Below are 14,795 nucleotides of genomic sequence, written 5' to 3'. Positions count from 1 at the left end.
ATAGCCCAAAGTCACAAAGTACATTTGCCTCTGAGGGCTTTACAATCTGTAGAGAGAGTGACACACTCTGTCCTTAGACCCTCGGTTCAAATGAGGAAAAACTTTCTCACAAAAAACCTTTACCGGGGAAAAAAGGTGGAAAAAAACCTCAGGAAGAGCCACAGAGGAGGGATCCCTCTCCCAGGACGGACAGACGTGCAATAGATGTCACGTGTACAGGACAAATCAACACAAACATATGGAAATAGTACAAGTACCTCACAATTTCAATTAAGAACAGTAATTGTTCAGCCTACTTTGTTAAGCACCCACAGCACCTAAAAAAACAGTTTACAAAGTGTTTTGACAGACAAGCACAAACAGGAGAAAAAATTAGGCAAAAAATGAGATCTAAGAACACGGTAGTGGCAAAAGACATTAAAAAAACGAGACAATATAAAACAATTAAAAATAAATAATACTTAACAGAAGTAGAAAAAAAGTTAGTTCTATGGATGAAGACACGTAAACTGCTGACTATTACATTTTATTTCATAGGCGCCTTTCTGTCAAACAAGGACACCTTACAATAAATCAGAGTAGACAGCAAATAACAAAAACAAACAAAAAGAACCATAAAAGTATACCAAATTACAAGAATACAACAACAAACAAAAACAGGTTAAAATAGGACAAGTACCTCAGAATTTTAATTAAGAACAGTAATTGTTCGACCTACTTTGTTAAGCACCCACAGCACCTAAAAAAACAGTTTACAAAGTGCTTTGACAGACAAGCACAAACAGGAGAAAAAATCAGGCAAAAAATGAGATCTAAGAACACGGTAGTGGCAAAAGACATTTAAACGACGAGACAATATAAAACAATTCAAAATAAATAATACGTAAAAAAAAAAACATTATAAAGAGATAAAATAATATAAAAATAATAAACAGAAGAAGAAGAAAAAAAGACACAGTAAACGGAACTGCTGACTCGCTGGCGTTTGTTCCTGTCCGTGCTGCTTCTAAAGTAGCACTGAGTGAATGTGATTGTCCGGATGTGAAAGATGGCGCCGCACATGTCACGGTGAGACGATGAAGAAGATGAAGATGAAGAGGTGTTGAGGTGTTCTCATCGTTTTTAAAGGACAAAACGCTTCGTCGGACAGCAGCGCAGTGACGTGACTTTGTTGTTGTAGTTAGTGAGGTGAGCAGAGATGTCTCTGAGCGGAATGTGTCGTGCTGTCCGGCTGTTAGGTCAAATTCAGCGACGTCGTCCAGTAACAGGTGAGTTATTTTAACGTGACACGGTCTGTGGACAGGTGTGCTGCTGTTGTATTCATCTACAGGTGACTGCGTGAACTAGTTATAACCCAAATCGTGACATTTGGTCTCACCGGTGTTTCGGATTAACGAGTGACCCTGTCAACTGGCGACCTTCTGTGGTTGCCGTGGTTACACAAAGAGCTGTCGATAACGGTCACCAGTTAACATGGTCACCCGTTAAACCGAAACACCGCTCACTTTGTTTTCATTAAACGCTCTTGTCTGTTACTTCAGCTCGGTGTCTGAGTCAGGCCGCCTCTCAGCCGGAGCCCAGCGCCGATGAAAATGAAGCCGTGAGCCCGACCTTTGTGAACAGAAACCCGCGGAACCTCGAGCAGATGGCTCTGGCTGTGAAGGACCGGGGCTGGAAGACGACCTGGCCCCGCCGGGAGTTTTACCACAGGTCTGTCTGTGGATGAAATAACAACAATGGACTTTATTTATAGAGCATCTTTCAGAAAACAGTTACCATAAAACACAGGGGCTTTAACAAAATAAAAATAAGTAAAAGAGAGATTTCCTATAGAGTGGCTACAATCAGGGAAAAGAAGCTAAACAAACATTATGAAATAATGCAACACACTGTTACACCCTCTGTGAAAGAAGGAGCAAAATAGAAAAAGCAAAATAACTCAAGCTCAAAGTTCTCAAAAGAAATGGCAAAAGTGGAATTAGTCACTTAAATATTTAAGGCCAAGTATCTAATAATAATAACAATAATAACAATAATAATAATAATAGATTTAATTTATAATGCACTTTACATTTGAAGCAAATGTCAAAGTACTACATTACACACACGTACTATACGCACACAAAGCAACAAGTACTGTATATCGCAACAAAAGAAATAACGATATGATGTGGGAAAAAGGAAAGTTTTATGTCCTTTTTTAAAAACTTTCAAGGGTCTGTGATGCCCTCAGATGGTCAGGATGGCATTCCATAGGCGGGATGCACACCTCCTTTATTTCAACACTAACTTCTTCTTTTTTTCCTCAGTTTATAAATCAGACATTTGTATGTTTAAAACAGCTAAACTATCAAGACAGAATGAGACAGACTGGACCGGCACTCTGCTGTTTACCTGCATTTTATCATCATCATCTAGTTCACTGATGGACTGCATGAGAGAGAAGAGGTTCATCCTGCCACTGCGATTCACACTCGACGCGACCTTGAGAGATGAGACAGAGTTAGAAAGAAGAAGTTAGCGGAACACAATCAAATAAACCACAATAATAATAATAAATCAATGAAAAGTAAAATGTGACATATAACATAAAAAGGCCCTTTATAAAAGTGTGTTTTCAAAAGCTGACACAGAGTTTGCTGCCCTCGTCTTCTCAGGCAGGTCATTACACAGTCTTGGACCTTTTTGGACCGTGGGACAACCAGGAATGACACACCTGAGGAGGATGTAGGGCACTGAAAGTTCAACCAAATAACTTTAAAGCTTTAAAAGTAATCAGTAATATTAAAATTAAATCCGCTCTGTAGAAAACCAGTAGCTGGTGCAAGTGAGCCAGTTTTGGATGGAGTTTTTACTGATGATATAGAGACCAACAAACTCACTGACATCTTATTATCAAGGGAGTATATTTAAATAAAACTGAATTCAAAAGACATCCTTTCCAGCTATATCTTCACCTGTCCCGTGTTTCTTTTCTGTTTCACTATTATTTTTTTTGTCTCTCTTGGTCGTTACAGGTTGGAGTTTTCTCGCAGCCAGCACCACGTGACAGCACAGGTGTTCTCCGCCAGCTCTCCTGTCCCGGTGCTCGTCTGTTCAACCAAGGAGTGGGCGGTGAAGAAGGAGCTTGGGTCCACAAGCTGCGTGGCAGCGTGTCAGGCTGTGGGCGAAGTGCTGGCACATCGATGCAAGCAGGCCGGCATCACGAGGATGGTGTACAGGGAGATTCCCTGGACATACCGCTCTGACGCTGTAAGTGCACGCAGCAGAAAACTGATTCGTATGCCCCACCCTCCCAAGTCATCACCTGCTTTCTTCATTTCTCTTGTACAGGTTCAGTCATTCAGGACAGCAATGAAAGAGGGAGGAGTCACTCTCAGTGAACCCAGAAGGAAATACATCGGGACCTGAATTTAGGTGTCATCTGTTTTGTAACAATGTTCTTTGTATCTCTTATGCTCTGCTATCACCATACGGATGTTCAGATGACCCGCATTGTAGTGTATTGCAATATCAGAAGGGTCAAAATGATCGATGAAAGTAAAGTTGCTTGTCTCGTGCTGTGTCTCTTGTCAATAAAATGTTTCTGAACAGAAGCATTTCTCCTCTGGTGCTTCACTTAATCAAGAAACAAAGCAGTTTGTTTGAGTATCATTTATTTTTTTTATCTCATAGTGCTTGTTGTAAACAAAAGAGAGGTGCAGACAGTTGAGAGCTTAACACAACAAGGCCGAGATGTTTCCCAGAAGAATTATTTTAATCATAATACAGCGTGATGTTGGCTCAGGCAGTGTGTTCTGTGGGGTTATAAAGTGCATGTTTTCTTTAATGGTGAGCATGCAGGTTAAATGGAGTAAGCTTTAGCTTGGGTTCACTGGATAAAAAGTAACACCAGCATGAAATATTCCACATCAGCATCTAATGATCAGAAATCTAAAAAAACAGTATGTTGAATAATTTACCTCAATGCATTAAATGTTGACATAAATACATGAGAAAACCCTGAACTGTTTGCTCTCACATGTTTGTAAAAAAACACATAACATGCACCCAGGTCATCAGCAATTATGTGTTGATACATATTTACCATATAGATATGTGCCTTATGCATACATGCAATAAAAAACCTCGGGAGGTCACATTTACACTGCAATCAAACCAAGTGAGAAACGGCACAAAATACAATCTGCAGCCACCATGTCGTAGTAAAAACGTTAAAAACACCAGTCATAGAGTCATATTTCATTCTGAGGTTGAAGGCACTCATAGAGCTCTGGTGTTTAAATAGAGGGAATGAAATTTAAATGGATAACATTGGTCCTTAGCATACTGACATGATCAAAGATTTCCCGTTAAATATACTCATTGGCACATTGGAATACATCATTTGGCAAACTGGCCCAGACTTGGTCCATAATAATGCACAGCTTGGATACAGTGAAATCCTCCCAACACATTTTAAACCGTCTACCTTGAATTGGCAGCATACAGCCTCGTATTTACAGAGGAAAGTGAAAGAGAAACAGTAATTGCATAGATATCATCTCTGGAATGTGATATGAGAACTGAAGAAGAGAAGAGGGAACAAGCGAGAACGCTACATGAAGGGAGAGAGCAGAATGTCTCTTATGTGGTAAGGTATGATCTGAAAACACTGATAAAACACATTGATGACAACAGGCACTAATAACGTTAATAATTATTCAGACATCAGGTATCTTGGCTTTCACTGGTAAAGCAGAACTGTAGCAAGATCCTTTTTTTTCCAACAATGAACCATCAGTTAAAATACAGTTATGCAATATGAAAGACCTGCAAAACATAATTTATAACTTCCATCATCTATATAATCTAAAATAAAGCCAGAGTGTATCAGTGTATAAAAACCTTGGCATGTTACCGGAGCACACTTTGGCTCCATCAGGACTTCTTCCTCCTCCGCGACAGGTCCCTCTCCCTCCTGTAACTCCCCCTGCTCTTCCAGGTCTTGATCTCTTTAGGTTTTCTTTTGATCTGCATCCAGCAGGCTCCGTGGTTCAGGCGAAACATCCATGCATGCTTTCTGGTGAGTCAGACCCCGCCGCCCTTGGCTACGCCTCCGCTGCCCTGGAGACCGCTTTGGACTGCCAGGCAGCTTTAAAAAAAATAATAATAATAATTCATTAAAAATAATAATAATAATAACAATAAATAAATAAATAAAAGAGAGGTTTCTTCTAGAGTGGCTACAATCAGGGAAAAGAAGCTAAACATACATTATGAAATAATGCAACACACTGTTAAACCCTCTGTGAATAACTCAAGCTCAAAGTTCTCAAAAGAAATAGCAAAAGTGGAATTAGTCACTTAAATATTTAAGTCCAAGTATCTCACACCTCCTTTATTTCAACACTAACTTCTTCTTTATTTCCTCAATTTATAAATCAGCCATTTGTATGTTTAAAACAGCTAAACTATCAAGAGAAAATGAGACAGACTGGACCAGCACTCTGCTGTTTACCTGCACTTTATCACCATCATCTAGTTCACTGATGGACTGCATGAGAGAGAAGAGGTTCATCCTGCCACTGCGATTCACACTCGACGCGACCTTGAGATGAGACAGAGTCAGAAAGAAGAAGGACCTCAAAAAGTTAGAGATGCAGCACAAAAAACAAGAGACGCATGAAGATAAATGGCTTTGGATGCCGTGTGTGTGAGTGTGTTTGTGTCTGCTCACCTTGTCTCGATCGTTTATTGTGATAACAGGATTGACTGTTGGTGGTCCTGTCTGCTCGAGTCCCTGACTGCTATCCGGTTGGGTGACGGGCTCTTCAAACACCTGAGTGTGTTTGTGAAGATAAAAGGATTTGAAGATTAAGAACATCTTCAGGAATTAAAATGCTAATAACATATCACTGATGTCACCAATTACCTCTTCCACTGAACAATTTTTTTCATCTGGACTCTCTTCATCCTCATCCTCATCATCATCATCATCAACGTCATCCTCATCGTCCTCCTCCTCCTCTTCTGGCTTTCCATCCTCCCCTCCCTCCTCCTTGTGTACTGACTTTTGTCTTTGGTCTCTAGACTTTCGCCTCCAGAGCTGGCTGTGACGCTGCTGGCTGCAATAATGAGGGAACACACGGTGCAATCCTCAACACGGGCGCACAAATCAAAATGTAAAAAGTCTCATAGAGCAGCTAGATCACACTGGAACAGAGATCTTCATTCAGTGTTAGGCCTAACATCATAACTGACCTTGCATTGAGGATGCCGTTGTAGGTGTGGAGCTGCCTCATAAAGCCGTCGTTGGGTTTCACGATGGACCGGCGATCCCTAACATAGGACAAGGCCACATCCAGTGGCCAACACTGCTCCTTCATGGCGTAGGCGATAACAGTAGAACCAGAGCGAGAAATTCCCATCTTACAGTGCACCAACACTGCCTGTCCACTCTTTCTGCAACACACAGAGATTCAGTGATTTAAGAAGGTTCTAGGTGCTACGTGATTATTTGTTTGGATAATGCAGTTGAGAAATTTTCCAGTTCAGTCTGAGTTTGTAGACTCACATAGCTTAAACCAAATGTAAATATATAAGTCATAGTGTGATAAGAGTTAGAGTTTCAGTTTCAGGATGACGACATTGATAAAACTCTCACGTGTGTACACTAAATATAGCAGCCAGTTAGATAAGCATAAAGATTGGAAACAGGTGGAGACAGCTAGTCTGGCTCTGTTTAATCGATTACAAAAACCAAAGTTTAAAAACGCGTTTTGTGGGAGGTTGCGTTCGGGACTATTTTTTGCCCGGACACTTCCTGGAGGCTCTGCTGGTTGCCTGGCAACTGCTGGGAACAATTGGTGATCTTTAGAGATGCTGGTAGGTAGATTTTGTTACGGTTGTACAGAGATAGGCTGCCTGTTTCCCTCTTCTTCCAGTGTTTCGGCACTGGTCTGTGTAACAACAAAAGAGGCTTTAGAGGAGGAAATTTAGTGCGTCACACATTCCTCCTCTGGATTGAGATTCGGGCCAATAGGAGCAGTCACAAATGTATAAAACATGTTGATGTTGATATGATTTTAATGTCTAATAATTGGACAAATCTAATTGTAAGACGCTTAAAATCTAAGCTTGTGAAGTTCAAGTCCAGTCACAAGTTTAGATTTTAAGCATCTTCTGGTGTGAGTGGTGTTTCAGGACTACCTTGCAGTGTTGATGAAGTTGTATGTGTCTGACCAGTGAGGGAGCAGGTCGGTGGTCTCCACATCGTACACTCTGATGTTCATATAAGTGAAGGACTCTGGGAAAAAGTTGTCAATCTCCCTCGTCACATTCAGGATATAGCCCACACTGAAAAACATACAGACACAAACTTAGAGCCACAGCTGTGACTCAGCAAAAAGACAATACACAATTGAATGTTACCCATGTCATGACACAATGAAAAATAAAGATGGACAACAATGCACAAAGCTGTATAAAGTGCAGCAGGTAAAAATACTGACTTGTTTTTCTGCAGCTCCTCAAAGTTAGCTGCGTTCCACTCAGAGCCCTGAAACCAGATAACGAAAGAGAGGATGAGTTGACGACATGGAGGACAAAAGGAAAGGGCCTACAGAGTCGTCTTCCCTATCGCTGTCAACACAGATCTCCCACAAAGGGGAAGTTACAGTCACATGACAACATCCTGGTGAAAGCACACTTCTGCCAGTTTAGTCCAAGAAAGGCTTCTCACCACGATGGTAAAATAATGTTTATTACTGTCTTTAAAGATGTGCAATTACTCACCAGGTAAAGGTAGTCAAATATTTTGGAGGGTTTGTCCATCTGAGCCATGGTGACCAGGATCTCATTGTCAATGTACTCCTTATAGGGTCTAATGTCAAAGACTATCCTGGTCTTCAGGGCAGAGTGCACCTGCAGGAGCAAAGAAAAGATCAAACTATACAAACATACATATAGATTCTCTCTTTTTTTTTTTCATCTCTGACCTATTCAACTCTGTCTAAAATAACTTCCTCTTTATATACACAAATGTCTTACCATTTTAGACGTAAGATTGTCCAGATCTTCAGTCCTCATGATGTCTCTCAGGTGCTCTTTGATCAGCACCTCGTTGGAAATTCTTTCTGCCGAACTTCACGTACAAGAAAAAGTGAGATTAGACACAAGCTGACGTGCACTTGCAATAATAAAGCAGGAAAGATTTTATTTTACTTACACAAGTTTTGAGGTATTTATACTTACTTCTGTTTATTACTATCCTTGCGGACTGACTGCAGGTCGTCCATGGCTTCCCACTCGTTGAGGCAGAGGCGGTCTGACTCAATGTGGTGGTGGTAATGCCGGGCCCATTCCAGGCCATTTCCTGGGATCACAGCTGCCTTCACGGCCCGCTCACAGCAGCCATGTAACACCTGCAGCACTGACCTTACCACAGAGGAGAGAAGTCACCATAATGTATATTTTAGGACATTAAACATCTCAGAATGAGGTTACCTCAGGAAGTGGTGTACTGGGTGCTATAGTAAGGACATTCATGTTTTAATTTCAACACATGGATGTCAGCATTTTCACTCACCACATGGTCTGCATGGAAACAGGCTTAAAAATTCTGGTCTCTTCAGCTGTGGTTACACTAAACCCTCTGTGGAAAAAAAGAAATATGAGTCACAATAATTAAGTCATAGGAAGGTCAATAGAGAGAAATAGAGAAATGAAGAAATGATGCTGTGAGACACATTACTGTTCAGACACCGAGTGTAAATTAGTGATAGTTCCCATGAAGAAAGTGGAGATTTAAAAATGTGAGAACAGAGGGTGAAAATTAGCACAGTTGGAGGTGCGATGAGGGTGAACATACTGGTGTGACATGGCAGCTAATCAAAGCATCTTGTATGACACTCAGCGTGCGTCAGGAGATTAATAAAAAACAAAGCACTTGACAGCAGGGAAACCACACCACTTTAGCCTGACACTTTTAAGAGCTGTCTAGTGTCAGTTACAAAGTGCAGTTCCTCTCCTCCTCTGAGCATCGACGCCTATGCCATCACCACATTTAAAATATAAACTGGGAGACATTTGTGGTTCTGGATGCACCTCATTGCCACCAGGGATTATATTTACCAGCTTATCAGCTAAATCCATTGCAAAAAAATACATGGCCTCCATGCTTATGTAAGGGTCTGAGTGATAGGAGCAGTTATAATTTATGGAGAATGATTCAGCTCCATAAATAGAGATATTACTCATTCAGATTATCTCTGGCCAGAATCCCAGACATCAGGCTGCTCCGTCTGTGCCGTACAGCCTCACAAACTCCTTGCTTGTGTTTTTGCAGTGGGTAAATGGACTTGTATTTAAACAGTGCCGCTCTGGTCTACTGAACACACACTTAACAACACTTGTCATATTCACACACTGATCACAGAAGCTGCCATGGAAGGTGCCAACTGTTCATCAGGAGCGATACAGCACTTTTCTATCCAAAGCACTCACAATAATACTAAGCCCACCCTTACACTCACACACTTGTGTGAGTCGTGCTGTCAGGAATCAAACCTCTGAAGACCCTCTACCACCTAAGCCACAGCATTTGTCACTTGTTAATGTTTCTTACCCATCTCCATCTAGATACACCTGTGTGTCGCTCCATACTGGCATAACCAGGCCGATGGTGCACTGTTCACTGCAAACAGGCAGGGAGAACACAGAGACAGAAGACAAGGAAGATGTTTTAACTCTTCAAAGCTAAAGCAGAAATTATAAACTGAATGGAAATCTTATCCTGCGTTCTCTTTGTGACCCTGTATGCCAGCATCTTGGTTACACACACCTGTCTGAGTTAGGGAAATCCATGCCCAGCAGGATACTCTCTTCTTTGTTGCCAAGGGTGGAGACGACGATCAGATATCGGACTCTGACCGAGCTGACAGACTCCAACTGCACCGCCTGTATGACAGCAAGCAGAGGATGAGCGGCGAGGAGACATGAGGATGTGAGAGACAGAAAGCAGAAGGGCAAAAGAAGCAAAATGAATGTATTACACATACAACGTGTTTCTCTGAAGTCTAAAGTTACCCGTTAAATCAAATAAACCTGTCTGATTACACACGGTACAAAATATTTCCCTTGACCTTTCCTTTCCTGGATAATCAAATCAGGGCGGCCAATGTTGTGTTTACAGAAACTCAGGTACTGGCTGTCTCTTGAAAGGATCATACTTGCATTTGAGCCCATTAACTCCAAATTACCATGATCAACTGCAAGCATTATGTTTTAAACTGATGATGATTTTTCTGCCTTCCACTCAGCCTCTGGTTTTGAATATATTTCTGTGTAATCAATCACACTCAATTATTAGTCTGTTGTTTTTTTTCCCAGTCCAACAAATTACGCATGATAATACAGCTGTAGTGGGGTGTGTCAAGTCATTGTGGGAAGCAATACAATAATAACAACAATAAATTCTGTAAGATATATTTGTAAAGTCCACATTTGCTTTCTCCTGCATTGATTCTTTTCACTGTATTACCAATGCAAGAATAAGATAACCGACACAAAAAATAAACATAACTAAACGTTCGGCATGATGGATTACTCATATCAAAAATGTTTTCATATTTTAGTGCGGAAATAAATCCAGCTGCTGTTGGCAAAACTTACTAGTCACCTTCAAAATAAGTGGAATGCTTTAGAAAACATCAGTAATATATTGTTTTGTAGGGATGGGCTAAAACATACAAAGCTAGAAATATTGTCCACATATTTTGTACATTAAACTTTGATATCGTGCAGTCATGTTGTCATACTTACAAAGTATGACTGTCTACCTGATGTATTCCAGCTACGCCACAATGTCCACCCACGTCTGCACAATTCATCGTGTAATAATAACAATAAAACTAAACTAATTCAATAAAATTCATCGGGCGTGCGTGGTGTCCATCATTCAGCATGTCTGTACTGATGCATCGAAGCTTAATCTTTTGCACACAGGTAAACTGTTGGACCAATGGCATGTTGAAACATCATCATGTGTAACTATCTGACGGCTGAACAGATTAGTTCTAACACAGAAGAAATTAATTACTCCAATAGCCAGATCTGCTCTAAAATGATATCATGGAACAATCTGATACCGGTCCTCTTCAAATTCTTGGAACTGTTTTATGGTAACATGAGACCAGGGGTGCTGAGGAGCTTGGAGAATAGAGAGCTGCCATGACTTAATGTAACTGAACTAATCCACGTAATACTAATCCCGTGTATCAGATCAGTGCACTCCTAGGCTTTGTTTTTCAAACAGTGCCCTTAATGTTAGAGGATTGTAAGTGATTCCATCACAATATAGTAAGTGTTCTCAACACAGTGATGTCAGGACCTTTACCTGAGACATGATAAGATAATAGGACAGGTTTACTTGGCTAACCAGGTAACAAACAAAATGCATGTAAGCACAAGACCTCACCAGTTTGATGGTATCTTCTGGTCTAAGCTGTTCAACCATGGCATGAAGCTGTCGGCGGCGTGTGTCTGACGCCCTATCACCTTCCTTTACAGGAGAAACTGGACCAGAAGAAGTCTCCTCATCAAGATCTGACCTCTTGCCATCTTCCAGCAGATGGACAGCTCCCTTCACAAGGGCAAAGCTCTCCCTACAGACAGACAGGGATCAGTGAATACAATGCTGCTGCTATTTTAGGACTGTGATTAGATGTCAATTCAAAGATAACACTGGTGTACGTCTACCTTTTCTGAAGTCTCCCTCTTCTTTGGAAGTCATCATCCTTAAAAAAATAAAAATAAATCACTACTGTGTTTGTGAATGATTCAGGTTTTGTGTACAAAAATACATACATATTCTAATATACATATGTTTCTATTCTGCAGGCTGTTTGTAGCTGCAATTTTTTAGTGCATATGAGCCTTTTTTTTTTTGCACTAATTCACGAGAAAACATTGCACATAGTTTCTAATGCTTTCAAAGTGTTGAAAGGCTGTAACAAACTTTCTGGGAGAATTAGAGGTAGTGTGCATGTGTGTGCTTGTTTTTCCTGTCGAAAAGCATGGACACAAACGGCTGGAAAACATGTTCAGTTATATTTTGGATGAAATGTGGTGCAACACAGATAAGGTGCAGTGGAAGACAGACACAAAGGGTGATATGTAAGCACAGGAAGGGGGCACTAAGAGTGAAAAAAACAAAGATATTAGCAATGAAATTACAGAAGGACATGAAATTAAAGAGTAACATAACGCAAGAGAGGGCAGGGAGAAAAAAACATGAAAGAGAGAGAGAGAAGTAGCAGTAGTAACAAGGGTTTACAGAGAAAGAAACTTGAGACAGTAGCATTACCTGTTACGCAACTGACAAGTCCAGACAGAGTCAAAAAAAGAGAAGAAATTAAAGAGGGAAGGGGTGGGAACCAGGAGGGGAAAGATGAGGGTTTAAAGAAGAAAAGGGGGGAGAGAACACAAGTTAAGATAGTAGAGTGACTAGATTCTGTGACAAATTATTTAAAAAATTAAACTTGGACCCACAGTCAGGTCTTTTCTGGTATAGTTGGCAATGACAAAGAACAGGAAATGGGGCCTGGTCTGGATGTAAGATTAAATAATCATCATGATGGAGTGACAGAATGAAAGGAAAGGAGAAAACATTAAAGACAGAAGCTGATGATAAAGTGTGTATATGCTTATATGTATGTGTATGCATCAAACAACATGATCCAATTAGTCTCTGACATCAATGTAATGGATGTGAATGGGTGCTAAATCACTATGATCACCCTTAAGCATGCAGGCGTATTGATGCAATCACATCAATGGGAACAAGTGAAAAACAAAGCAGCCTCATTGTCATTCAGGCAAATATAGTGATGATATCTACAATCAGGAACGACGTCTGCAGAACTCAGAGTGCCCGGTATAAACAGCCCTCGTCGTTCCACACGCCCAACCTATCTGTGTGTACAAGACACAGGGAATGACTGAACTCACTGGAGCGGTGGAGATGGATGGGGTTCTACGCAGGGTCAACAGAGCCATCGCACAGTACAGGTATGTCTCCACTAAACCTGCTGTTGCTGGCAAGCTCAGACAGGCTCTGCAAGTTCCTCAGCCAAATGTGTGCTGTGGGCTGGGACGAGGAGCTGGTATTGGTTTCTGGAACGACACGTGCATATTTGGATTTGAACACATCCAATGAATCAACCTCAAGAACAGCTTGAGGACACTGGTTAAGAGAGTCCTGGAGGGAAATGGAGGGAATAGATTGTCACAATAGTTGCATAGCCAGTAAAGACAGGGTTATGTTATGACTTTAATGGGTTTACGTTTTTGCAGAAATCAGACATTAAGATGTGACTAGTTGATCTATAAAGGGTTACTTTGATGAGTTTAAAGAAGATTTCTATAAAATTACATATACTGAGGATATACTCTGAGTATTTAAGTACACAGTATAGATGTGGCACATCGTTACATGACTAAACATGACTATTATCAGCAAAAATAATGATGTATGATTACAATTATTACTAAAGAATAAAGCGTGAGCAGCAACTGAATGTTTTAATGCTACTTCAGAAGTTTGTGTAGTACATAAGTACAATCTTGAGATACTTGTATGTAAGTATTTTCATGTTATGCAACATGCAACGAGATGAATTACCTTTCAGATTCAAGAAGATTTCATGATGATACATAAAGCTATATATACTGAGGACATACTGTGATATAATATGTAATATCCACCATCAAATGACATTTTTTATTATCTTTATACAGGAACAAAGCTTCATTCCGCAGTAAAAACAAACAAAGATACAATACTGATTGTTCAGTTCCTCGTTGTGTATGATATAATCATTGTTTATTGAGTACACTCCTTCACATTAAAGTGTGCGTCTTAAGTACAAAGTGTATAAACAGGACATAGCGATAATTGGAGGTTAGCATTACGACAGAAATGTCTGCCTTCTTACATTTTCCCTTAAAAGGTTTCTTGAGTGTGAGGACTGCTGACCATCAGCATGCACAGCGAGGTGACGCCTGCATTATATGGCAGCAAATATGCGATATGGCTTTAAGCTTGTTGCATAAAAAAAACAAAAACAAACAAACACTGAGTTCATATTCCGACATTTTAACAGGCGAGCAGTGTTTTTATCCTGACAGACGAGTTAAACACAGACCGTGGTTCGTCTCTGCCTGCAACAAGCCTGTCCGAGCGAACAGCTGACGGCGACGTCAGCCGCTGTTCTCGTGTCAAACACATGAAAACATTAAAGAAAATATATGTTTCTCACCCTTTTTCCAAACGCGGGCCCCCACTCTAATTTCCTGGTTTCTTTTGGTAAGGCTACTCGTTTGTTCCTGAAGTACCGAGAGCTCCTTATTCCGCCCCCTGTAGCTGTCGGAGGGTGAGGACCGTTCACAGCGCCGCCGCCGCTGCTGCTGCTGCTGCTGCCCCGGAGGAGGACCAGGGGCGCGGGGGCGGGGACTCGGAGGCACGTCGTCGACGCCCAGAGGACGTAACAAAATAAAAGACACGATATACAAAGAAAAGAAACTGTGTATTATTGTCAACCTCTATATTTTATTAGGGAACTTTCACATCTATAAATGTAAATTTCAAGATTCATCACCATCATTTAAGCTATTTTTGATTGAAGTTGATTATCAAAAATGTCTATCTATAATGAATATTCATGCAGATATAACTAGAACTTTGTTTATGTGTAAGTTTTATTTGTGCTTTTTTGTTCTCATGCTTTTCCCTTTTGATCCCTATTATACCATCA

General features: G+C 40.6%; 2 protein-coding genes across 3 annotated transcripts; one reads left to right on the top strand and one right to left on the bottom strand.

Annotated features, from left to right (window-relative positions):
- Positions 1-1,017: 1,017 nt before the first annotated feature.
- mrpl18 (mitochondrial ribosomal protein L18) lies at positions 1,018-3,596 on the top strand. The gene is made up of 4 exons (XM_010748665.3): positions 1,018-1,268; positions 1,542-1,710; positions 3,018-3,252; positions 3,334-3,596. Exons 1-4 carry the CDS (start codon positions 1,199-1,201, stop codon positions 3,409-3,411), a joined length of 552 nt encoding a protein of 183 aa, XP_010746967.2. The 5' UTR covers positions 1,018-1,198; the 3' UTR covers positions 3,412-3,596.
- A 43-nt stretch (positions 3,597-3,639) lies between these two features.
- si:ch211-203d1.3 (protein phosphatase Slingshot homolog 3) lies at positions 3,640-14,523 on the bottom strand. Of its 2 annotated transcripts, none has more exons than XM_027278795.1 (17): positions 14,301-14,523; positions 12,991-13,240; positions 11,740-11,777; positions 11,459-11,645; positions 9,824-9,939; positions 9,608-9,676; positions 8,570-8,635; positions 8,236-8,418; positions 8,032-8,125; positions 7,777-7,905; positions 7,494-7,540; positions 7,192-7,338; positions 6,244-6,444; positions 5,915-6,107; positions 5,720-5,821; positions 5,501-5,590; positions 3,640-5,134 (listed from the first exon to the last, which is right to left on the bottom strand). In XM_027278795.1, exons 2-17 carry the CDS (start codon positions 13,036-13,038, stop codon positions 4,997-4,999), a joined length of 1,848 nt encoding a protein of 615 aa, XP_027134596.1. In that variant the 5' UTR covers positions 13,039-13,240; positions 14,301-14,523; the 3' UTR covers positions 3,640-4,996. The 2 variants fall into 2 exon arrangements, with proteins under 2 accessions (XP_027134596.1, XP_010746966.2); XM_010748664.3 differs by having other exon boundaries at positions 12,991-13,155.
- Positions 14,524-14,795: the final 272 nt, after the last annotated feature.

Source organism: Larimichthys crocea, chromosome I, assembly GCF_000972845.2.
Source record: "Larimichthys crocea isolate SSNF chromosome I, L_crocea_2.0, whole genome shotgun sequence".
Lineage (NCBI taxonomy): Eukaryota > Metazoa > Chordata > Actinopteri > Sciaenidae > Larimichthys > Larimichthys crocea.
This window is presented reverse-complemented; position numbering and strand designations above follow the sequence as displayed.

Coding starts and splice junctions, on each gene's coding strand:
- mrpl18 (XM_010748665.3), top strand. CDS start 1,199: ATGTCTCTGAGCGGAATGTGTCGTGCTGTCCGGCTGTTAGGTCAAATT. Junction 1,269..1,541: donor GCGACGTCGTCCAGTAACAG/GTGAGTTATTTT, acceptor CTGTTACTTCAG/CTCGGTGTCTGAGTCAGGCC. Junction 1,711..3,017: donor CGCCGGGAGTTTTACCACAG/GTCTGTCTGTGG, acceptor TGGTCGTTACAG/GTTGGAGTTTTCTCGCAGCC.
- si:ch211-203d1.3 (XM_027278795.1), bottom strand. CDS start 13,038: ATGGCTCTGTTGACCCTGCGTAGAACCCCATCCATCTCCACCGCTCCA. Junction 8,636..9,607: donor GTGTATCTAGATGGAGATGG/GTAAGAAACATT, acceptor TTTTTTCCACAG/AGGGTTTAGTGTAACCACAG. Junction 6,108..6,243: donor AACGGCATCCTCAATGCAAG/GTCAGTTATGAT, acceptor TCATTATTGCAG/CCAGCAGCGTCACAGCCAGC.